General features: G+C 43.0%; 5 protein-coding genes and 1 long non-coding RNA gene across 12 annotated transcripts in view; 4 read left to right on the top strand and 2 right to left on the bottom strand.

Moving 5' to 3' along the window:
• Position 1: 1 nt before the first annotated feature.
• Eca (transmembrane p24 trafficking protein eclair) lies at positions 2-1,341 on the top strand. The gene is made up of 4 exons (XM_076439662.1): positions 2-256; positions 343-563; positions 706-852; positions 924-1,341. The coding sequence occupies exons 1-4, from the start codon at positions 124-126 to the stop codon at positions 1,071-1,073; spliced, it is 651 nt and encodes a 216-aa protein (XP_076295777.1). The 5' UTR covers positions 2-123; the 3' UTR covers positions 1,074-1,341.
• Positions 1,342-1,441: 100 nt separating this feature from the next.
• Positions 1,442-2,302, top strand: LOC143216523 (uncharacterized). The gene has a single exon (XM_076439663.1). It carries the CDS (start codon positions 1,610-1,612, stop codon positions 2,177-2,179), a length of 570 nt encoding a protein of 189 aa, XP_076295778.1. The 5' UTR covers positions 1,442-1,609; the 3' UTR covers positions 2,180-2,302.
• Positions 2,303-2,624: 322 nt separating this feature from the next.
• On the bottom strand, positions 2,625-5,809 carry Dok (docking protein homolog). 2 transcript variants are annotated; one of them, XM_076439655.1, is made up of 3 exons: positions 5,668-5,809; positions 4,975-5,148; positions 2,625-4,898 (listed from the first exon to the last, which is right to left on the bottom strand). In XM_076439655.1, the coding sequence occupies exons 1-3, from the start codon at positions 5,737-5,739 to the stop codon at positions 3,459-3,461; spliced, it is 1,686 nt and encodes a 561-aa protein (XP_076295770.1). In that variant the 5' UTR covers positions 5,740-5,809; the 3' UTR covers positions 2,625-3,458. The 2 variants fall into 2 exon arrangements, with proteins under 2 accessions (XP_076295770.1, XP_076295771.1); XM_076439656.1 differs by lacking the exon at positions 5,668-5,809 and adding an exon at positions 5,387-5,618.
• A 262-nt stretch (positions 5,810-6,071) lies between these two features.
• Positions 6,072-7,575, top strand: LOC143216524 (uncharacterized). Its single transcript, XR_013010578.1, has 2 exons — positions 6,072-6,467; positions 7,398-7,575. It is a non-coding gene; the product is annotated as an uncharacterized LOC143216524 (long non-coding RNA).
• Positions 7,411-22,248, top strand: Ir93a (Ionotropic receptor 93a). Its single transcript, XM_076439698.1, has 23 exons — positions 7,411-7,868; positions 7,944-8,102; positions 8,187-8,282; positions 8,649-8,798; positions 8,885-9,108; positions 9,467-9,631; positions 9,764-9,931; positions 10,017-10,232; positions 10,324-10,503; positions 10,585-10,815; positions 11,146-11,293; positions 11,530-11,881; positions 11,974-12,105; positions 12,401-12,561; positions 12,673-12,766; positions 14,138-14,206; positions 14,843-14,988; positions 15,704-16,005; positions 16,487-17,525; positions 17,684-17,889; positions 18,152-18,337; positions 19,110-19,323; positions 21,382-22,248. Exons 1-23 carry the CDS (start codon positions 7,778-7,780, stop codon positions 21,519-21,521), a joined length of 4,869 nt encoding a protein of 1,622 aa, XP_076295813.1. The 5' UTR covers positions 7,411-7,777; the 3' UTR covers positions 21,522-22,248.
• Positions 21,927-23,838, bottom strand: part of LOC143216518 (uncharacterized) — a 75,767-nt gene continuing 73,855 nt past the window's right edge. For 4 of the 6 annotated variants that reach the window (XM_076439651.1, XM_076439653.1, XM_076439652.1 and 1 more), the window contains one exon: positions 21,928-23,733. In XM_076439651.1, the coding sequence (XP_076295766.1) occupies positions 23,575-23,733 (159 nt within the window). In that variant the 3' untranslated portion in view covers positions 21,928-23,574. Of the gene's footprint in view, positions 23,734-23,838 lie in introns of all 6 variants that reach the window. The other 2 variants (XM_076439648.1, XM_076439649.1) reach the window with 1 other exon arrangement.

Below are 23,838 nucleotides of genomic sequence, written 5' to 3'. Positions count from 1 at the left end.
CTCGCGTGAACTTTACCGATTGTTTTCGATAGGTGACGTGTGCTGTGTACGGTCGCTCGCAAGATTTTGTTCGTAATTTCATAATTTCGGCGTGCTATCAAAAGCACCGCATCGTAGATAATCATGTTAAAGTACGGAGGTGTAGTCCTCGTCTTTTTATGCATCCTCGAGTATGGAACCGGATTATACTTTCACATCGGTGAGACGGAGCGAAAGTGTTTCCTCGAGGAGATTCCAGATGAAACAACAGTCTTAGGTGCGTATGAAATTAATAAATTAATAAAAGTAACGTTTATTCATCATTGGCCATGCTGAGTTTTATATTCTCGTTTTTCTTTCTAGTAAATTACAAGGTCGAAATATTTGACCCCCGAACCAACGGGTTCATGCCCAGCAGTCCTGGAATGGGGATGCATGTAGAAGTCAGTGATCCAGATTTTAAAACAATTCTTTCAAGAGTGTACAGTTCAGAGGGACGAATTTCTTTCACCTCCCACACACCTGGCGAACATATCATTTGCCTGTATTCTAACAGCAGTGCTTGGTTCAGCGGTACTCAGCTGGTACGTGAACCACAGCCGAACAAGCACTTCTAGCTAATTTATACTCAGGATCAAAAGATTTTGATCACCGATGATTATTTCTATTTCTTTGAACTTAAATGGTTTTATTTGTTTGATGTGACTTGTCTCTTCAAATGTTTAGCGAGTTCATCTGGACATCCAAGTGGGTGAACATGCCATTGACTATGCCAACATAGCACAGAAGGAAAAGTTCACTGAATTGCAACTAAGAATACGTCAACTTCTTGATCAAGTGGAACAGATCACCAAGGAACAAAATTACCAAAGGGTAAATGGTTCTTTTGCTGTATTTAATTCTTGATTTGAGTTTGAATTATCTTTCAATCATTTCTGTTTCAGTACCGAGAGGAACGTTTTAGGCAAACATCCGAGAGCACGCACAGACGTGTATTCTGGTGGTCCCTCACACAGTCTGTGGTTCTGTTAGCGTTGGGTATATGGCAAATGAAACATTTGAAGAACTTCTTTGAAGCAAAGAAACTAGTGTAAAATAAGATCGAGTTATTCCTAGGTTATTAGGCATTTTAAATTATCCTTTGTCATCGTGTGAAACTCAGTTTAATTTATTTAAAAAAAAAAGTCAAAGATTGTAAGCATAGAATAATGGTCCGTTTTCAAGAACAGTTTGGGCGTGTTCACAGATGTTCCTCTATCAAACATAATATACTCATTCAAAATGAACGATTCTATAGTGTAACAAAAACGATGTATGATACGATTTTCCATAGAAATAAACTCTGTCATAATTTTTAAAAAATTGCCTCGTTCCTGTGAATTTACATAACAGGTTAGATATGGTTATACGATGATACAAATGTTGGACAAAATGGTGTCCGGATACATGTGAACTCACCTTTAGACGGTTGTGCTCGACCACGTGAAATGTGAAAGTGTCAGAGAAAAATATTCTCAGCAGTGACACGGCGAGTGTATTCGAAATAATTGTTAGAACATCATTTTTAATTACTAAAACGTTATAATGAGTGCGTAAAACTCATATACAAGAAAACCTCAAAAAAGTCGTCATGTTTCGTCACGCAATCCGGTGTGCAAGTAGAATAGCTTTGACAAAAAAGTCTACAAAATTACATCGGGTATTATTGACGTCTAAAAATGATTTTGATATCAATTTTGACAAAAAATTCTTTGCAAGAACGCAGACGAATTTTTCTAATTCACCGCAAGACAATCACGAAGATATCAAGCAGCCATTCGCCAAGTTTGGAGGAAAGTTGAAGCTGATGTTTACATGTAAAAAGTGTAATCATAGGACCAGCAAATTCATTTCAAAAGTTGCGTACGAAAAAGGAGTAGTTATAGTTCGATGCGACGGCTGCAAAAATAATCATTTAATCGCAGACAATCTAGGATGGTTTGCGGAGATGAGGAACACAAAGAATATAGAAAAATTCCTAATGTTGAAAGGAGAGACTGTTAAAAGAATTACAAACGACGTCGATGGTTACGTCGAAGTCATTACCAAAGCGGAATTCGATTTATTGGAGCACAATAGAAGGAATGAGGAACGATTAATTGAAGAAGAAGGCGAAATGAATAATGATAAGAAACAGACAGGAACTTCAGAAGACAAATAGAGAAAAAGATATATATTTAGGCTGATGTAAATGTTTCGAAATTTATTGTATACCACTTATAGTCCTTATATTACGTGTAAATTATCTTATACGTAAAAAATAATATCGGAAGTTTGGTCGGTATCGAAAGACTTGAAGATTTGTTTTTTGATCCTTTAAATTAAAAATACTAGAACGAACGATGTTCTTTCGATGTTATGCATACTTCGTACGTTTTTTAAGATTGTATTAAATGTAAATAATACTACTAATATGTACAATTTGGTAGAAAATACACAGGTTTGAAAAACATATCTCAGATCATATAAAAATTTGATGTCTTTTTTTGTGCAAATGGCTTAGTACTATTACACGATTTAATATCAACAAATTTGAATGGCAGACCTTGGCACATGATGTAGAAGTTACCATATTATGGCAAATTCTAATTGACAAAATATGAATATTTGTATAAATAACTATCAAGTATGCACGTGTATGATACACTGTTTATAAAACTATGTTTTACTTAATAATATGGTACACACCTAAATCCTTTATAAGTGTGTATATATAGTACATAAGTTTATAAAATATATGTACTAGAAACATGGGGAATGACTTATTGTTTTTCACTTATCACGTATATATATATCTATAAATATATAAACTCTGTATCTGAAGACTTTATGTTATCATAAACATTTAAACATCTTAGTGAAGGCACAACTCTAATCGAAGTTGACATAGCACTGTAATATATAGAACTAATGGTAGTATGAGAATAACAATACTTAAATATCTCTAAGTACACCAGATATTCGACTAACATGCAAATTTAACTTTGAAATTTTGCAAAGATTTTATTAAAATGTATCTCGACTTCCCTATCTAATTTCACGATATAAGGCACCTATATCTTTTTGTAGCAATCAGTCAGTTGTACATTTAAAAAAAAATTAACCTTCGATTTTTTGCAAAAATTATTTCATTTCGTTTCTAATATAATTAACTATTCCTAGATAATTGACAATGATTAAAAAGACTAGTATTTCTTAAACTAATCTTTGCAGAAGACGAATGACATTTCATTTCCGCGCGTATATATATGTATATATATATTTATATAAACAAAATTGTAAAATATCAACACAACTGTTTCGTTATACAGGAAATGGTAGGAATGAACTTATTCTAGTCATAATGTAGACTAGTATTACTTTAATCGTTTCGGAGAACTGAGAATCTCTGAATGAAGAATAATTAATATATTTACGAAACGGACTTCCTTTTGGATCTTTTATACCCTTTTTGGTTTTGACACAATTGCATATTCACTATTATTAAAGACTTTATGCTTTGGACCCACTGTGCTGCTGGTAGAACCAGAATCGGAATGGTTCGTTTTCTTTCTAATAACACCGTACCCAAGATGACTATCATCTGCCAATCTAACAGCAGACATGTCCTCCACAATATCATAATTAGACCAGGCAGTGGTCGTGTCGACTACAGAACTATTTAACGAAACGTTGGAATGTGAATTCTGAGAGGCATTGCTAAAGTTCCCGAATTTAAATGTACCTTTTTGATTGATTTTGCTCGCGGATCCGAAATGCTCTAACTTATCGTAATCAGATTCGTCAACAGGTTTATTCGACACGTTAATCGTCGATGTCATTATCGGATTATCAGAAATACTAGACTTACTTTTCGATGAGTTTTGGGATGATATAAGAGGCATCACAGTTTCGTATTGGATGTCGTCCTCGTTCTCTTTACTTTTGTCGCTGTGCAACAACGAGTTCGCTCGCTCTGTGTGATGTATGGTATCGATACCGTGAGTTTTCCACGCGTCATTTCTTACTTCCACTAAATCGTACGAGTGTCTCTCTTCGTCGTCAAATATCGAACTCCCTATCGTCTTTTGGGACAATTCCGGCGAATTGTCGCGATTCAATGTCTTGTATTCCCCACACGCAGACAGGTCTGATAACTCAGAGTCTGCAATCTTCTTATCCGGCAAACCTTGGAACGCGTATTTCCGTGGCGGTTTCGCCGGTTTAGACTTGAGAAGAGAAGAGGAAGGTTTACTAGATAAATTAGCGTCCGTGTTCGTAGATGAGTTTGATTGTTTTTGGGAATTTTGCGGAGTTGAAAAGTCAATGTCAATTAAATTACCAGAACTATTTGGGGAGGGAGGTAACGCTGCTCTGGAGCCTGCTTCCATAGACAAGGCTGCGTGATATTGAGCATCGTTGCACTCGATTGCTGGATTACCTTCTTCATTCATTAATTTTTTCATAGACTTCATCTTGGAGTACATGCACCTGAATATCTCTTGTTGGCTGCTGTGCTCCATGCGAAAAGAACCTTCTCCGGACTCACATTTTCTGCCCGCTTCGAAGATGAACTTGCCATCTTTATAGCCGTATCTTCTAATATATCTGTACGGCCAAGTGAACAGAACCACATCACCGTCCATTAATTTAATATCAGCTGTAGCCACCACAAGAGTATAGTTCCTAGTCTCAAGACCGCATCGTTTGGATGCGTCTGTTTCTACAACTCTGACTGAAAATACACCTTCTCCACTGGTACAATACAGATCATTGTTTTCTTCTATCGTCTGGTTAGACACGCTATCTTTGAACGCTACCAACTGAAACGCAGTAATCCAATGGCTCATATCTGATTCGGAGTAACATCCAAAATAGTGGATTCCTGATTTGGTTACTACCTACACAAAACAATAAAGTAAAAGTATTAACATACCGCAGTATGATTCATTCTAAACACAATGATGCATTACTTACAGTAAACACATGAGATTGGTTGCTAGGTGCAATTTTGATGCATGCATCTAAGGTAATAATGCGTGGTGTGTGCAATTGTAGAATGGCTTCCTCTTGGTTGTCATAGATCTCCACACGCTTGATCCCATAGTTGCTGGTTCTGAACAGTTGGCAAAACCTTTTATGCCAGGTTTTCTGCAATGGAGCAACAAGGTATAACATGTAGAAGCTGAAGATTGAATATTAACCCTATTGGTCCTATTCGTCATAAATACATAAAATCTGAAGTATAATAATGAATGTTATGTTTTGCACGTAAACGTTACTGTCAAATATGCATGAATTGATTATACAATATCCAATGGTACAGTTGTAGCAGGTTTATAAAAACGTGATATTATAAACAATCGGGTACAAATAATTCCAAACGAACATGTTTAGGTAAAAATGTCGAGGAACACCGTGGCATAGCATTGAAATTTCGACGAAAATATTGCCGTGAATCGAGAGTGACGTGTATCACGTTGCATCGAGCGCGAGCCCGTGAAACGTCTGTAACTCGATCGCTTTGTAGGTTATTCCTCGGTGACGATGACTGATAACGAGAGATGGATCATTTGCATCCTGCGACGAAGACAATGGGCAAGAAAGGAACATCGCGTGATAGAATGCACGGGTGTTGGGATCGTAAATCTGTGCGGGACATGAACCAACCTTGAGTTGGCCTAGCATTCCTTGCGGCGGTAACAGCAGAATCCCTTGCAGCAACGGTTCCTCGGGCTCCATCGTTTCTGCGGAACATCAGCAGAGTACCCCGTGTGGGTTGTTGCACTAGGTGCGCGGCCCCGTGCTTCGTGCAATTTCGAAAAACGGGATTTTTCCACTTTCACTCCCACTTTTCCCCGAGGGCGCGATTCCTCTCACTGGTGGTTTGCCTAAGCTCGTTTCCCGTGCGGCTCGCTTGTACGCGTTGCTTCTGTCAGTTTTCTCGGAGACGTTCAGCCCATCATATTGTACGGTGCTTGACATTGCACGGGGAATGGTTTTTTCGGTGACCTTCTCGCGAGAGAGTTCAACTCTGGTCGGATCTCCGCTGAAAATATCGTCCAACGATGCCTGTATTACGTGTACCACGAGATCTACACATGCAGGCATACAGTCGCTGCATGGTTCTCGGACACATTCGGAGCCAACTGTTCCGAGACTGTAATAGAGCCGTGCACGTACGAGCCGCGCACCGCACGATGTCACCCGAATCGTCACGAACTAGACTAGTCCCGCAAGATAACTCGCGCACACTGTTACTCCCGAGCGAACATTGTTCGTCTCGAATTTGTTATCGTTCATTGTTATTCTTACGCAGACCGAAGAGGAATCGTACTCGCGATTAGCACGTTTCGAATACCGCACGCCCGCACCATTCGAATTTCGTTCTGACTTTTTTGGTGGATGCTCTTCCGGTTCTATTCAACCGGAAGTGGCGGAACAACGTTGAACTACAGTGTGTTCGGAGGGTTCGATATTTAAACCTTTCTCTAGCAGTTTCTTCGTTTTTAGTTGTCCTTTTTGAATTTTCGACGTCTTTTTTATATTTTTATCGGTTTTGCGAAGTAGTAGAAATTAAAACGGGCCTATGAATAATATCACAAGAGAATAGAATACTAGACAAAAAAAAGCAGATAAGAAACACAATAAAATGGTCATAGATAAATAATATTGCTATAAAATAGCAATATAAAAGATAAAGATGACTGACTACATACAGAAGTTTTAAACGTTTGTACAGATTGTACATTTAGTAAATATTACCATGTCTACGTACGCATCATAAAACTAACATAAACCAGGACAATATTTAGTAGTCGAGTACACGCAGAAGTCTTAGAGTATAACGTATATTTAATAAATTATTACTTTCAGACAAAAAAATCGCTTTTACTTTGTCTCTTTCTGATAGTTAATCAATGAAAGATATCCTGAACAATGATAACTAATATCAAGAGATTTGAGCAATTAAAGAATATAATAACAATGTCTGACTTTTCTAACGACGACGAGCGCGCGTAGGTTGTAATAATGCAACGCCATTGGCTTTATCTCTGATTTCGCTACACGGAAGTGGTATACCGCTGCGTTCCACCGACCGATATGAAACAATACAATTGTCTCTTCCGTTGACAGACAGCGACACTAACTGTTGATGTCTTACATGCTCGGCGATCGAAAGCAATCTATTGTATACGCTACAGACAGAATTTTAACCGAAATATTTATCATGTGTACATGTTACATTCCTCCTTGTACTACATCTAATTTTTCTTTGAAGTTAGTTATACTAACATCCGACTTTTGTCAGCAGGATTCCATTCTGATTATATCTCTTCAATGTCTCAGATTCACGCTAAACAATTCGACTATTGATAAAAATGTAAATAAAATCTTAGGTCGATTAAAATCCTACCGATGGTTGAACATGTCCTGCGTTCAGGCGAGATCCTCCTAAGTTTGGCAAGGTACGAGTCCTACGAGCAGCTTAAATTCAAGATCAACCAAGAGGCACACGCAACTAGACCGAATAATGTCCTGTTCCAATTCCGCGGGGATTCGATCGGTCTGCCATAAGTTATTGAATAGCTGACCTTTCCTGTGATTCGCAGCGCATCCAGTTTACATTAGGCCTGACCGGCGCTCGGCTCGGTGATTGCGTTCTGACCGGGTTTGTAATAACGGATTGGCGAAACTAATGAAGTGATACATTATTTACCGGTGTCCTCGGCTTATATATCGGCCAGACGATACCGTCCCGGTGTTATTCCCAATAAAAATGCTATCGGTCCTGTTCGTACTCTCGTACGTCAACTATGGGGCAAGCTACAACGACTTTCCATCCTTGACGACCGCTAACGCCTCCATGGGTACGATTCAAATCTTCCAAAAAATATCAAACAATACCAAAAACATTGAAAAAGAATAGTTACTACCTTCGGTAGCGGTGGTGATCGATAAAAGCTTCTTCAGCAACAAAGAAGAACACCGAAACGTGGTCGAGTCGATCCACGATCTGATCGCACACACCGTGAAAAAGGAGATGCACGTGGGTGGAATCGTGGTTCATCTCTTCCAGGACACGAACGTCATTCTGCGACAAGGTAAGCGCGCGAGCCCCGATCGATAGGTTAATTAATCGTCATCATTCAACCTTCTGATTACAAATGATCGATGCATGCACCAAGATTACACGATACTTCTGTCTGTCGCGACTTGCTACCTAACTTGGCGGCTGCACGAGGCTGCGCGCAGCGAGGATATCATGCATTTCGCGATAACTGGTAAGAGATCATTAAACAGGCATCCTTTTGTTTGAAAATCCGACTGGACCGAGGGAAACTAGACAAATCGATCGATTAAGGACACTCCGCTAGACAATTTCGCTCTTGCTGCCCTGAATCCTCTTCTCTATTTAATCACTAGATCCTTTGTTCTATTAAATTGCTGCCAACACTTTTATTTTATTCGTTTTTCTGATGTCCTGGACTGTTGATTGTAAAATGTCCTTTTCTAAAAGATACAGACTGCCCCAGACATTATTTGCCACACAACGCCATCACTCTAGAACAGTTTCTAGACCCTTTCTTATTTAATCGATGTTTCTGACATCTCGAGCAATTCATTCTAAAATGTCCTTCGCTGCAAAGATGCAGACTGTCCCAGACTCAGGGACACCGACGGCATCAGCATCCCGATGGTGAAGCCCGGCGAGGAACTTTCCCAGATCTTCCTCGACCTGAGGATGATGGACATCCTGTCTTGGAACGCGATCAACGTTCTCCACGACGAGTCTTTCGGTGATAAGACCACCAGTCTTCGACACCGTGTTCATCTAGTCCCCATTATCTAATTAAGCTGGTGTTTTGCTTTCGGTTTGTTTCAGACAGAGACATGGTCAGCAGAGTGATGATGGCCATCTCAGACAAGCTGCCCACCAAGCACGTAAATCTGATCTCCAGGTCGATCTTCACTCTGAAGCAGAACGAGACGGACAGAGCTAGGAAGGCTTTAGTGCATAACACTTTGAGCGATTTTCACGTGGATCAGCTGGGACACTGCTTCTTGGTGATCGCTACTACTGAGATCGTTCCGGATGTCATGGACGTGGTGAGGATTCGTTTGATCATTGGGTCCTGGGACTTGGGTCCTAATTTTTAGTTATCTAAAGCACCTTCATTTCCTTCCTCTCCACGTCCTGAATTTATTACAAACATTTTTCTACTTCCTCTGCGAATAGCGAACGCAATTCATAGAGTATGACAAAACGTTTGAAGTAGGTGTTAATAGGAAGGAACGGATCGTTTCCAGGCTCTTCGACAATCTTGTTCGAAGCTGCTTGTCGAGGACACATCCTGTCACAAATTGCGTTTTAATGATTTAAGTCCACTTAACAGCGTAATTGAGGTAGCAGGCAGGTACAAGCAAGAAGGCAGAGCCGATTACACAACTTTCTTTCGTTTTAAAGGCGAGGTCCTTGAAGATGGTGCATCCTGGGAGCCAGTGGTTGTACGTTATCACGGACAGCGCTGCTCAGAACTCGACCAACATGACAGCGTTCGTCGATCTATTGGCAGAAGGTGGAAACGTGGCCTTCGTGTACAACGCGACCGATACCGACGGCTTCTGCGAAGTAATGATCGAATGCTCGATGATAATTGACGGAGTCAAACTAATTTTATTCATCGGAGTCGACATTTTATTCATTCAGTGATCATTATGACAATCTAAAATCGGATTCCCTTTGATTTGACATTTCTATTAGGTGAAACTGATGCGATACATTAAGAGACTAGTCAAAGCTGTAGCTAGAGCATTAGAGGCCTCCGTGAAGAAGGAGATCGAGATGCTAAAGAGGATCGGCGACGAGGATTTCGAGATCGTCAGGTTGACGAAGCGCGAGAGGCGTCACGAGGTCCTGAAGAACGTCAGAGTCAGTACCTTTTATATCAGGAGTCAGTATCTTGCATATCAGGAGATTGAAAGTATGTGTTTCTTCAATTTGTTTGTAACATAAGATTTACGCTGCCGAGGATAATAACAAGGAATGTCCCACATGGAAGTTCACCACTGCTATCACGTGGGGCAATTTCTTCTTCCGTGGCAGGAATCAAGGTCACATGCTAGATATCGGGGTGTGGACGCCAGGATTCAGTGTTAATTTGACGGACATGCTTTTCCCTCACATTGCTCATGGGTTCCGTGGCATCTCCTTGCCCATCGCGACTTATTCTGTACGTAGCCGACCAAGAAGACCAAGGCGATTAGTGATCGCAGATAGGTAAAGGATTAAAGTACTTGTGGATCATCGAAGAATCCTTTCAGAATCCACCGTGGCAAGTGATCACAATCAGCAGCACAGGTGAGAAAACGTACGAGGGCCTGGTCTTCGACGTGGTGAAGCACCTGGGCAAAAAGCTGAACTTCACCTACACGGTGATAGCACCAGAATTGAACAAGACCGCGAATTCTTGGGTCGCTTCTCGTTTCGACAAGCTCGGAGACGTAAGGATTCACTGATCTTTTTCCCCTCTCTGTTCTCTTTACAATGTTCCTAAATATTTATGAGGCTACTGTCTTGCGCAGAAAGTTAAGGGAATGACGATGTCGAACACGAGACAGATGCCGCAGGAGGTGATCGAGCTGGTCCGTCAGAAGAAGGTACTGTTGGCAGCTGTTGCTTACACCGTGAACGAGGATGGCAAGAATGCGATCAATTTCACGGTCCCAATATACGTGCAGACGTATAGTTTTTTAACTGCCAGGCCCAGACAGTTGTCCAGGGCGCTATTATTCGCCTCGCCGTTCACCGAACAGGTATGCTAACCCGGAATCCACCATTGCTTTCATCTTTTCAGAGATTAGAGTCTCCACAGCTAGACATCATCCGGCTGTTACTTTTGCAATCATTTTCCAACGTTTCGTAAGCATTGCAGCTTACATAGTTAACAACCTTTTGATTTCACTGGTCGAGAAGCAGAGAGGGAGCGAATCGGTTTCGTCACGCTAAGAAAAAAGTATTTCGTCCCTTAACGTTCCGACATACCGAAGTTCTAATAGCTTCTGATGACAGAACTGTAAAGATCGCGGTCGTTTAGCTCGGCATTCTCCGAGCTGGCATACCTCTAACCCAGGCCTGGCTTTTAGACGTGGGCCTGCCTGGCCGTGTCCACTATCATAATGGGTCCGATCTTGTACATGATTCACAAGTGCAGTCCGTACAGCACGCAGACCTCGGGCCTGAACTCGTCGTTCCAGTGTGTGTGGTACGTGTACGGGGCTCTGCTTCAACAAGGTACGATTTCATTGGCCCTTCCGCGACCCTATTCCTCTCCCCCCCCCTCCGCCCAGCCCCGTAAAACGATCACGCGATCCGGAATCCCCTTCTTGTGTTCTCGGTAGTGACTTCGCTGACTTAATGGCTCGTGCCCATTCGCGAATGTTTCGCCGCTTAATGACGGAATTTAAAAGCGTTTGGGCATCGTTCACTGAGCAATTAGGGTAAGATATGTCAAGGTTTTAAAATTCCAGGGGGAATGTATTTACCGCAGTCAGATAGTGCCCGTTTCCTGATCGGTGTCTGGTGGTTGATCGTCATGGTGATCGTGGCTACATATTCTGGGAGTTTGGTAGCGTTCCTAACATTTCCAAGAATGGACGCGTCGATCCTAACAGTGGAGGACTTGATCGGTCGCAGGGACAGGATGACATGGGGTTTCCTGAACGGCAGTTTCCTCGAGGTGTACTTGCAGAATGCAGAAGAGACGAAGTATCACATTCTACTGGCTCGCGCGGAGAAGTACAACAACACGGAAGACGAGAAAATGATCGGACGCGTCAAGGAAGGGAAACACGCGTTGATCGACTGGAGAAGTTCTCTCAGGTACTTCTTCACGATGTTTTTCTCGATTTTTCAACTTTCGCACGGAAGAAAAGGAGAAGAGCTCTATCGGAAGATGGTGTCTGCGAAAATAGGTTCTTGATGAGGAAAGATTTACTGCTGACCGGAGGCTGCCATTTTTCCCTGAGCCAGGACGAGTTCCTGAACGAGCCGATCGCGATGATCATCCCAGAAGGCAGCCCTTATCTGCCTGTAATCAACGCTGAGTAAGTTACACGCCGAGCTAATTTCACAGTGTGTTAACCCGCTCGCATTTTCTCTTCGGAAACGGTTGCATAGAAGATTCTAGGATAATACTCTTCATTCATTTTTGCTTTACACTTTACGTTAATGAATTACGTCTGATTTGTAATGCCACATTTGACAGAAATATGTATCTTACAAGAGAAGCAGGAAGAGATCTCGCGGGTTTTGTGGAATCTAAGAGAGGAAATGGGCGAATTCTCACCACGAGAAAGTTAACAGCGAGATTAACAACGAGATTTCTTAATTGGGGAATAGGTTGCGTCGCATGCTGGAGTCGGGACTGATGCACAAATGGATCACGGAGAGGATGCCGATCAGAGACAAGTGCTGGGAGATGGCCGGCAACAATCAAGTGGTGAACGAGCGGAAAGTGAACGTGGCCGATATGCAAGGGATTTTCTTCGTCCTTTTCATGGGTAGAATTGTTATTTATTATTATCGTTTCTATTGGGTTGGTCCGTAAATCGTTCAGTTCTACGGAGTTTGACTGTAAAATTCGGGGATTAACAGAGTGTCTCGCGTTTCAGGCGTGACGCTGTCCTTCTTCTTTTTGTTCTGCGAGTTCTACTGGCACAGGCGCAAGGTGTCCAAGGAACGGAAGCTGATCCGTCCGTTCGTCTCGTAAACGGAGCTTCTAGGACACGTTCCGTAGCCCATGCAAATTGCTTTCGCTCTTCACGCCAGCTCTTCACTGTTCAAACGGCGATTTCTCCTCGCGAATAAACAAACCACTCCCGCACCGTGCCGGCTGCAATTTCTTCCCTTCCTCCCTCTGTCCGATATTCGCGTTGGCAAAACATCGCCACCGGAAGCCCCGAAAGATCACGTTGCACAATACTAACTCGTTCTCGAACCTTTCCTTCATTATCCGTCGGAATGACGGCCGGTGAATGGCACGAGAAAACGACGAAACGGTAGTAAGCGGCCTGTTTTCTCGGTGTTAATTGGCTCGGGGAGATAGGCGCGAAACGATTCTCGCCGATCGGGAGACAAGCCGATAGCTTACGGACCGTCCACCGGCCGTTTACAATTACCATCACGAACGTCTAATTTGCGGACGGCACCGGATATTGCGCGGATATCCACGCAACCTCGGACAACGAGCGATCCTTCCGAGCGATGCCTGCCCGCCAGCAAAGTGTCAGTCAGTTCGTGAGTGAAGACGAGACACGGAGATGGGACTACACCTTCGGTGGGCCTCCTTCGTAGAATTAATTAACGGTAGACCTGCCGAGCAGTAAAGACGGTTAATGGGTGTGTGTTGTCTTATAAAAATGACGGCGTTGAATTAATAAGCCACAAAGTGGACCAGACTATAGAAAATCGCCACTTCGCAAATGGCTTATTCGGAACAATAGTCGCGTACAAAACACACATTTTTGCCACAAATGCATAAAATCCGCAGTCTAGTAATGATCGTGCGAATTTACCACTAAATTATACATCCTAATTACACGTCTTGCACCATTACCCAATTACACCATTCAACGAACGCAATTTGATCATTTTTATAAGATTCTACAATCAGTCGCTTTTCATGCTCGTTAATTCCAGCATTAAAAAGTGACGAACCATCATCTGGAAGAAAGAGAAGGCTGTTCATTGTTGAATGTTAAAGCCTGACGTGTTTGGTAACGATCTGTGGAAGCATCTCGCGGTAAAAGTCACGTGTGTTACATAATGAAAGAAATCAGGTATCTATGCCACAACAAACGAGACGAAGAATCATAATCGTGTATCACACACTGCAGAAATCGATCCCGAAAGATGAAGAGAATCGACGTTAACGCAACCTCGTTCTTCTAATCGATCGGAAAATTTCGCTGTGGGATTATCCTCCGCGAGTAACAGCGACCGTGAACATTGAGCAACGCTTATGACACGTATGACTCTGCTTGTTACGTTACGGTGGAAGTTGCCACAACTAGGTACTTTATTAAGATCACAGTCTTAAGAAGAATGGGAGTTGCATGTGTGCGAACGCGAGTGTAGAAAGGTCGAGACGTTGCATCTCGATTCTGGGCACGTAGGTATTAATTATAAAGACGTGATCCGATCTGCGTAAATCAGGCCGTAGCAAATTCGATTTTTTACACGAATCTTGGATATCGAGTACTTCATCTAGCCATGTGTACCATAAAATCGTCAAAAGCAACGCTACCACCATTTACTTCAAAACATCTTATTAAATGCAATTTCCTTCGCAAAATATTTAAACAATTTAGCTGTATGATTTGACATAACAGCGTGTGTAATATTAATTTGATTAGCGTCATTTTAACTATGAGGTTAAGAGTTTGAAATTTGTTATAATTGGCTTCGCGTAGTCGAAAATTCGAGAGGCCGCCGAAGAAATGGCTGTTTAATGCGGAGGCAGTCCGAGTAGCGCTAAATTGCGATCGTGTTCCTCGCGAAACGAATTCCCGGCGATCCTCTGAATAATTCATCTCCGGAGGCTCGTTCTCCGCGGACGTTCCCGTTCTCCAGGGAACCTGTAACCCCGCCGAGGTGGATCCCGCGGCCGCTGGAAGTGGAAGGGCGATATGACGGCGTACATAGACACGGGTTTATCTACCTGACGACCTTGCCGTTCAAAAAATCCAAGAGTGGTCGAGGCTGGGCCTCGAGCGGGCGGCGTGCACCATCCACGAGCCAGTTCCGACGTGGAGCGCGGACGACTAGGACTAACTAATCCTAATACCCTCGGAAAACCGCGTATACACTGTGTTCGAAACAGTCCGCGAGTGGTTTGCATGCACGTCGCGTCGGCCGGCCTTCATCCTCTGACAGCGATCTATATATCAACATGGGGACGACCGTGTCCTGGACCATTCTGCTTCACTGTACGTACCATAGACCTGCGAAAAATTCAATTAACTTTCTGCATTCTTCGTCGATCCATCTTTCAGTTTATGAAACTGTTTTTCAAGGGATTTTACTGTTCAGGCAATTTTCTTTTCTTTTCTTAGGCATTTGATTTCGTCAGGTATTTCATTTTATGTTTCTAGTATGGATTTCAGTTTGCTGTTAGGTATACATAAGGTAGATTGTTTAAGGAAGGAGAGGATGTAAAGTAATTGATTCGCGTTGTTGATCTAGAGAGGTTTTCTATTGTTACGATGCAAAGGATCAAGTAGGGTACTGAGCAGTTTTATTATTTGTTTGATACACCTTCATGTGAATGTTTGAAAAAGCAGAAAATGATTTGCATTGCGCTTTTTTAGAGAAATTTTAAATGGAGTATACAGTTTCAAATACGTCAAGGAATGGACACCTACATTTTTACAGTAGCCCTTGCTCGCAACTGTAACAATGTAATACTGTGATGTGTATACAGAATTAATTATTACTGGTGTTAATATTATTACTTAACTAGACAGTTCCTCATGCGAAAATAAAAACCGATTAAGTCCAGATTTTGAAAATATAGTACAATTTTATTGAAAAATGGACTTGCCCGGTTGTTGCATCAAAGGCTCGCTAATTTTGTGGAGCACGATTGCAATCGGTTAATGTTTGTAATGGTCAGTGATGCATCTTCCTGAAATCTTCCAACAGTGTTGCCCACGCTAGTGCGAGGCTACGACAACGTGGGGTTCGACGGCTGGTATCAACCGGTTCCGCATAGGCCGGTCGACATCATCACGGACGTTATTAACGATCTGGGCGTGCGGATTCTGCAGCAGTACACGGTCCCCGGGAACGTGGCATTCTCGCCGGCAGGGGTTGGCTTTGTCCTGGCAGCGTTGTACGAGGGTTCAGCTGGCAGAGGAAGGCAACAGATCTCCGATGCTTTAGGCTTGCCTCGGGACCGAGACGTTACGCGACTCGGTTTTCGCGACGTCCATCGTAGACTAAGGGTAAGCACCTGACAAATCAGAAGAATGACGAAACTTTGAAAACATTACGCAATCTTGATAGAGATTAGCGAAAGGGACACGGAGAATTTGCCACGGACGCGGTCCGAGCAGCTAATTTGCAGCTTGAACGCGCAATTTCTCTCCTCTAAGTGCCAGTTTCTCTCTCGGTCGATCGATTTTTCTATAAATTCCCGTAGACTGTTTTATATCTAAACCGTGACGCCTGTAGAGTCGTTGAAGAGGGTGATGTTGGTTAGGAAAAGGGTTTCGAAGAATGTGTGGGAAAACGTAGGAAAATTATAATATTAATAACATAGAACGGTGTTTATTAAATTGTTTACTAGTACTACAGCCAACTAGAAGTACATTTCAGAACTGGAAGGTTTTTAATGAATTCTTTTTGCACGTCCTGCAAACTTTAAGAAACACATACATCCTCCTTCGATTCACTTCTTCTAGTGAATCACATTCGCATTTCCAGACATACCTAAACGCCGACGGGTTCCTCGGAGGCCTAACTCTCAATCAGGAGGACACCAAGCTTCGTCCCGAGTACGAGGGCATCCTGAGGTTTTACGGATTCGATCTAACAATCCCTGAAGAGGAGTCAAACGCAACTACCAATGCTCCAGAATCCACCACAAATCAACCAACAATGGAGGTTGAAACTCCAGCTCCTGATGATGCAACTGCAACCACTATGCAACCGATACAAGATGCCAGTAGCGAATCAACGCCACCAACAACTCTTTCTGTGGAGCTGCTAGGGATGACGATGACAGCTGGCGAAGCTTCGAGTAGATTAACTCAGACAACTTTTGCTTCTACGATCCTAACAGAGGCTACGAAAGTTGCTACCTTGCCCAGCGAGATTACAACCGTGTCGACGTCTACTATGTCCGAGATTGCTACCACGATAGCCTCAGCCACTGATGCATCTGCCTCTGTCACTGATGCATCTACCTCTGCTGCTACTACTGCTACTGTTCCTCCAGCAACTATGGTTGATACTGCCACTCAGAACGCAGGGACAGAGAGTTTAGCTACTTCGACAGGTTCTATCAGCCCTGTCACTGATCTACCTGCTGCAACAGACATTACTGTGTTAACGGAAGCAGCGACAGAGACAATGACATCTGGACCGACTACTGTCCTCCAGGATACGAGTCCTGACACCACCGCTACAGAGTCAACGACTGCCACTACGATTGCAACGACGATTATGACGGAGGCTACTCCAGCTGCCAGTAATATTGATCAGGCAACAACGACCCCTGTCCCGGCGAATTTAGAAGCTAGTTCTAGCAGTGGACCACCTGCTGAGGAGAATACCGTTGCAACAGAGGCGATGAAGAATCAGACCAGTGAGATGGGATCTACAGATTTGCCAGCTACAACCGTGGCAAATGAAATCGGGTCCGATGGACAGCCAACCACTCTACCGGCAACTGTCACTGACTCGATGACGAGGAGGAAACGTGCTGCCAGGAGCCCCAGGGGATTCTTCTCGAGCTACCCAGGTTTAAAACTAGTTTTTTAGCTTTAGATGTTGGTCTAGCTCTGATTGATTGATCGATCTGGATGAGTTGAGAGTTTGAGGATAACGGTGGAGTTTTATGGAATGTTCCTTTTTTGGAGAGGTCAAGAATGTATTTTACGAGGTTCTTAACCTTTGCAGACGAGGGAATCTGGATGCAGGATCTGGGCATTTGGAATCCTTATCCGACGAGTTTAAGCGAAGCTTCCGTCAGGGACTCGACGGAGATATCGTTCCTGGTGAACGGCTGCGACGTGTCCTCCGTCACAGCATCTAGATACTTTGCCGTTCTACCTTTTGCACATTTTCCGTCGCTGCATGCTGTCGCGCTTGAGTTTCCTTTGGACGTAAGGCGAACAATAAGTATTCTACAACTAACTACCAAGATATATTTCGTTTCGAAGTAATAACCTTTTTTACGAGTTCTTTACTCTTTTCAACTCGGTTCTCATTTGTAGTCTGTAGTTCGTTTGCTTGCGTTACCGTTTGCCAATTTTTGTCAATCGTATGCCAACTTTTTTCATATACTGATAATTGAGTACAACATCTAATTTAATCTTTCTTTTGCTCGTCTCTGCGTCTGACTCCATTTCCCCATGGATGTTGCAGGACCCCAGGTACAACATTCTGCTGGTGATGTCGACGGACCGTCGAGACACGTATCGGCTGTCTCGAGATCTCGGCGGGAAGTCGTTGAGGTTGTTGAGGAAGCAGTTACAGGCTACTTGGGTCAGGGCCACGATTCCGTCGTTCATGTTGCGCGGTTTCGTCACCTTGACGTCATTCCTGCAAAGGGTATGGAGCTGGGTTTACGCCTTCGGTCCTCCATCAGTCCCCTACTAGACCCAGCAAGTTGCCATAATTCGCCCGTGGATCAATTTGATCCGGCCTGGCGAACGCGAACGGTCTCCTAAGCGTGGCAGTCGAATCGCGTTTCCCAGCGGCGCGGCGGTGCTCGATATTTCGCCATTAGTCTCGGGCATTAAGCTCCTAATTACTTAATCGCGTTAGTCGAGATCTTGAGTGCACTTTCCGCTTCTCCCGTCACGGCTGCCGTTCCACGAACAAAGATATCGGTATAGGTGGTTTCCTTGACGACACGTAATTGATGATAATTCCGAAGCAAGCTGAAAGCTTCGCGCTCCGAGCAACGCGAAAAGAACAACCGGATAGACAATGAGGAAAGAAAAACAACAACAGACAACAGGGGAATTGTTCTAATCGAGCCAGTTTTACGAGCCACGCCGGGCGATTCCGACGGAAATAAGCATTCTTTGTCTTCCTGAGGAGGCTCCCTGGCCGACTCTGAACTCGAATGTTGATGAGACGACGCTGAAATAGCACGCCTGAGCTCCATGGGACTACAGTATGATGGAACAGCTGTGAAACTGATCCCCTGTGATCCCACAATTTACTTTATTAAAAAAGTTTGCGAAGCATAGACGAAAATGAATTTATTCTATGACGTCAATTTACTTGGCTCAGTTTTATTCAATTTGCGTAATTGTACTAGAATACTTGATTTTTTAAAATTCAAGTAGTTGAATGATGTTAATTTGATTCACAGCTAGGTATCGTGGACGTTTTCGAGCCAAGGGCTGCTGACCTGTCGTTGATGACCCCGGATTTGGGAGTATACGCGAGGGACGTGCAGCAAAGCATCGGCGTGAACATCAGGAACTACATGAAGCCAGATCGAACCCACTCTCGTGAGTCGCCCAATTCCGATCCTCCCTTGATCGTTCCACCTCGACGGGACTATTATCGATACTATCATCCAGGTTTCTACTCTAGTCTTTCTACGTACTAGCGCACTGTATCCTCTCCTGCCTTCAAGAGTAACTTCCTCTTACTTCAAATCATATTCTATTCAAATTCTTATCATATCCTATAACTGTTTTGAAGGCATCTCGAAGCTAACACTCATCGGTATATCGCAGATTTTTATGCAAAATAAAAATTGCAACTCCCACTAACTTCCAATTTCCATTCTAATTCGATTGACAATTTTTTCGTTTCACTTCGCTCGGTAGTTCCAACGTTAAAATCGAAGAATCCTGGCGGCAGGTTAGGAGTTTCGAGGCTCAATGTCACGAGTGAGGAAATTTTAAGGGAATCCTTGAATCAGCAGGAACTTCGCTCGGATTTCCTCGGAAATCCTCGAATCATTCAGCACCTGAGAAAAACGCGGGAAAAGGATTTCACGGATTATTCGAAATGTTGCGCGGAGAGGGGAAGGGGGTGATCGTAACTTTCGACGATTTGCCTGACGCAACCGAGTGAAATTGCGATTGGTGCAGGCGAACGACGAAGTGATAGTGCATCATCCATCCGATGACGGTCGTCCATTACTACCGGCGCGTATCATCCCTCTTTTTCTTCGGTCACGTTCTCGCGGGTTCCCCCACTCTTGTTTCCTCATTAGCGTCGTTAATGACGGTGCTCTGTGAATGAACACGCTTCGTCACGTCGGAAGGAGCTTGACGCGTGGTTCCCGACACGAAATTCCACGCTCCAACAGCGAATGCGAAGGTCGGACATGCCGGTTCCCTTCCTCGAGAACTCACGCGAGATTAGAAATCTCGGCGAAGGTCGTGTCTCGTCGGATTCAATCGATTCTTCAAGGGGATGTTGTCACTTCCGCTTGATCTTCGGCTCCGGGGACATTGGGCAATCCGTCGCCGAGGAATTTTGTTGCCTTTCGTTTGCAATGCAACAGTGTTCGGCAATCGATAGTGTCATCGTCTTCCTCTCTTTTTAAAATTTTTGTAATCTCATCTTTGAATTCTTATTTTATTATTTATAAATTTCGACGAATCTAGCCACGATCCAGCCAGATTCCAAGGGTAATCATCGTGAATCTCGTTCTTATTCATGCTTACTCGAGTCCGAAGCAATGGGTTGCATAATTGGGATTTTTTCCTCGATCGGTAAATGTCGAATTCTCCTCGAGTCGTTGTTTGCACACCGAGGAGCTGTTTCCGGCTTATTGTAATTGACGCCGGTCCACGATCGGGGAATATTCTCAGTATTGTTATAAAGTTCGCTGGATTTAATCGCTGATATCCTGGAGACTGACTCACCGAGGGAAATAAATAAAAAGACCTTGCGGTCGATCTCTGCGTCTACTAGGAAACTCTTGAATCACTGTGAGAGAGGAATGCTCCTCGCTAATGTTCCCGTTCCGATGACTCCGACCTCTATGGCCACTCTGGCACTTAATTACTCTGCTACTTACTAATTTCTGTTGCTCTGTCTGTCCTCTCTTTGTTCCCCTGACTCAATCTTCCTTCGTCATTAGCACTTGATCAGTGTGTTAACGAAACAAGTTGACTGTTCAGCTTTTTAACAGACTTAACTGACCTCGCTGTAATCGCGTTTCTTTTTTAATACATTTTTCTGGAATTTTTCAGACTTTGGCATAGCTGGAAATTGGACATTGATGTCAGTCAACCTGTTTGATTAATTAACGCTTTGACTAAGTATGCTGATAAGCTCCACTGTATTTCATTAAATTTCAAATAATTTTCTAACAGAGAGAAATATTTTTCTCCAGTATTTTCAAGCAAAACAAACTTGCAACTCTTCAAGAATTCCCCAAATAAAAAAAAATTGTAATTTTTTCTTAAAATATAATAGTGGACTCATTAGTATACTTAATGATACTGCACAGGGTGATCATTAATTCGAGGTACAGAGTCTGACCATGCTCCAGAAGACTCGCGGAGCGAAAGGAGGAGTTCAGAGATGTTTTTCGAACTTCGCCTTCGCTCCACCTAGAATTATGCACCCTGTGAAGTTTCAGCTGAAAAACGTCATTAAGCTTTCTGTCTTCGCAGGTAACGGGTTATTCGAAAGAGCCGGGCCAGTGGTATTCACAGCCGTTCATCCGTTCCTCTACTTCATCGTCGACGCCGAAACATCGGTGGCCTTAATCGCTGGTCGCGTGAACGATCCCCTGAATTCACGGATTCTTTAGCCTCCGCGAGGTCGACGATGATGAACGTGCCGGATCAGTCGCTGCTGTGTCATCGTAGATCCGCCGATTAAATCCTGACGTCCGAATTCATACTCCGTTCCTTCTTCCATTCGATTTTAACGAGCGATCCTCATCGTTGGAGACTCCAACGAGTAGACTTTATTTTAATCCTTCTTATTCTTATTCTAGCGTTTATCAAATGAACTGTAAAATGAGAATTTGTGTAAAGAGCTTCAGACTAATAATAACTAGACAATTTCTGAAACTAGAAGATACATCAAATCCACAGTCTAATAACAGTGCGCATAGAACAATTTCAAGAAAAACAAATACCGAACGCGTTGAAATGGATTTTACGCAACCGCATCTCGATTTTCATAGGATATATTAGGTTTCTGCTCTCAGACTTCTGTGTTTCCGGGTCTAGGAAGACCCAACGACGGCCGGGACACAAGGAACGACTCCGGGGATAGTAATAAACATATACGTTTATTCGGCATACTTATAAATATCGATATAATCTATAAACAATTATATATATTTATATTTATTAGATCATTCCTGTTTCGCACACACCTACCTTTAAGTACACGATGTATGTCTGTACAAAAATCCGTATGTTGTAAATAAAGGAGAGAGACGAACGGAGAGGCGACAGTGTCTTTAAATTAGTCTCCTGTTAATTGACGATTACTAACGGGCGATGGGCAAGAACTTAGCATTTTACAGGTTTCGCTATACAACGGGTGAATAAATGTACAGTAAGCTCTCTCTAGAAACACTTTTGCTCGCGCTTTCTTACAGCATGCAATCGTTAACGTCTTAAAATGATTGACAGCTGTTGGAGCTGTCGTTGTAGACGTTCTTCGAGTCAAAGATCGCTGCCGGGTTTACATAGGAGATTGATCGACTATAATCATATCACTACCTATCTGGCTTTATACTATCAATCACTCTTTTAGCAGAATATGTCGAACTGAAATAAAAGACTGATGGATCATATTATAACAGTATCATTGTTACACTAGCTTTCACACTATAGCCATATCATCGTTAAGCTAGCTACTATACTCCATCAATCACACTGAGTACTCACGCCATTTTTAATAAAATTATATTGAAGCATCAGTCAATAAGATTTTTTAAGTTAAATAAACTATGCTGTGATCATACCTCAGCTTTTGTATCATACAATCGCTATCTTGCTATTAGCTCTCATACCCTATCATCACTCTTACCACTTGTATCAATCATTCTCGATACTTCTCACTATACAGTTAATATAATTATCAATTATCTCCATCCCCAACAAAATCAGATCAACTATGCAACAGCAGTCAAATCGGAATCTCAGCGAGTCGCAATTATATTTTTACAGAGATCGTACCGCGATCGAGCAAGCTCGACGTCGAAACAGCCAAGATCCTGATCCAAGAAAACAAACTAAAACCACGTGGATCTAGATCCAATGTTTTCAGCGCCGAGCCAGCTCTCCTCTCTCTACTCATGTACAGGGTGTGACAGCAAATATATTATCATCTTACTTAAAAATCTCTCTATGTATATTATATATATATATTTATATTTATATATAAATACAGTCCTGCGTTTCAGAAACAAGGACGACTATCCTGGTCCCGCAAGTACATATCGCAGTCTCGCGTTTGATTGGCTTCGCTTTCAGCGACAGTCTTCGAGATGCAAGCTCCATCAGATTTCGGCTCAAAGCCCTGAAGAGGACCTTGAAGGGGAAGAAGAAGAAGAAGAAGAAGTCTTCAGGACGCGATCCAAGTGAATCCGTTTTTCTTGTTTCGTTTTTCCGTGGCTCTCTCGCTCGACCCGCGATTTCTATCGTCGAGGATCGAGTCCCGTGTGTGTTTGCCAGCGATCCACATGATCCAGCTGATCTGCTCGCTTTCTCCCGAAGGAGAAAGGGTCCTCGGGGAGAGTCGGCCGTCGACAGAGCATCGAGGAAACGCGATGTTCAGGCTACGAGGAGTAACGTCCCGGCGAGCTGTGAACAAGATTTCGAGAGGACCCGAACGGGGATCGGTCAAGTCACGTTCTTCAGGATCCACGGGACGAACTTCGAGATCCTCGTGCACACGCCCGGCAGGTTCGCCTCCGCGCAACCGATCCCCCAGGAGATTATTCCAGCCAAAAAGTACCGACCGTCTTTGCCTCTGACTTGAAGCGGCCCTCCGGAGTCTCCCTATTATTCAAACAGAATTCCATTTAGTTCATTATCTTCTCCAGCGAGTTATCTACGTCTGTATGGATTTAATTAATTCGATTGATTCTTTTGCTTAACAGAGGT

The sequence above is a fragment of the Lasioglossum baleicum genome, chromosome 15 (assembly GCF_051020765.1).
Source record: "Lasioglossum baleicum chromosome 15, iyLasBale1, whole genome shotgun sequence".
Classification (NCBI taxonomy): domain Eukaryota; kingdom Metazoa; phylum Arthropoda; class Insecta; order Hymenoptera; family Halictidae; genus Lasioglossum; species Lasioglossum baleicum.
Note: the sequence above shows the minus strand (reverse complement) of the source record. Positions and strands in the feature narration are given on the sequence as shown.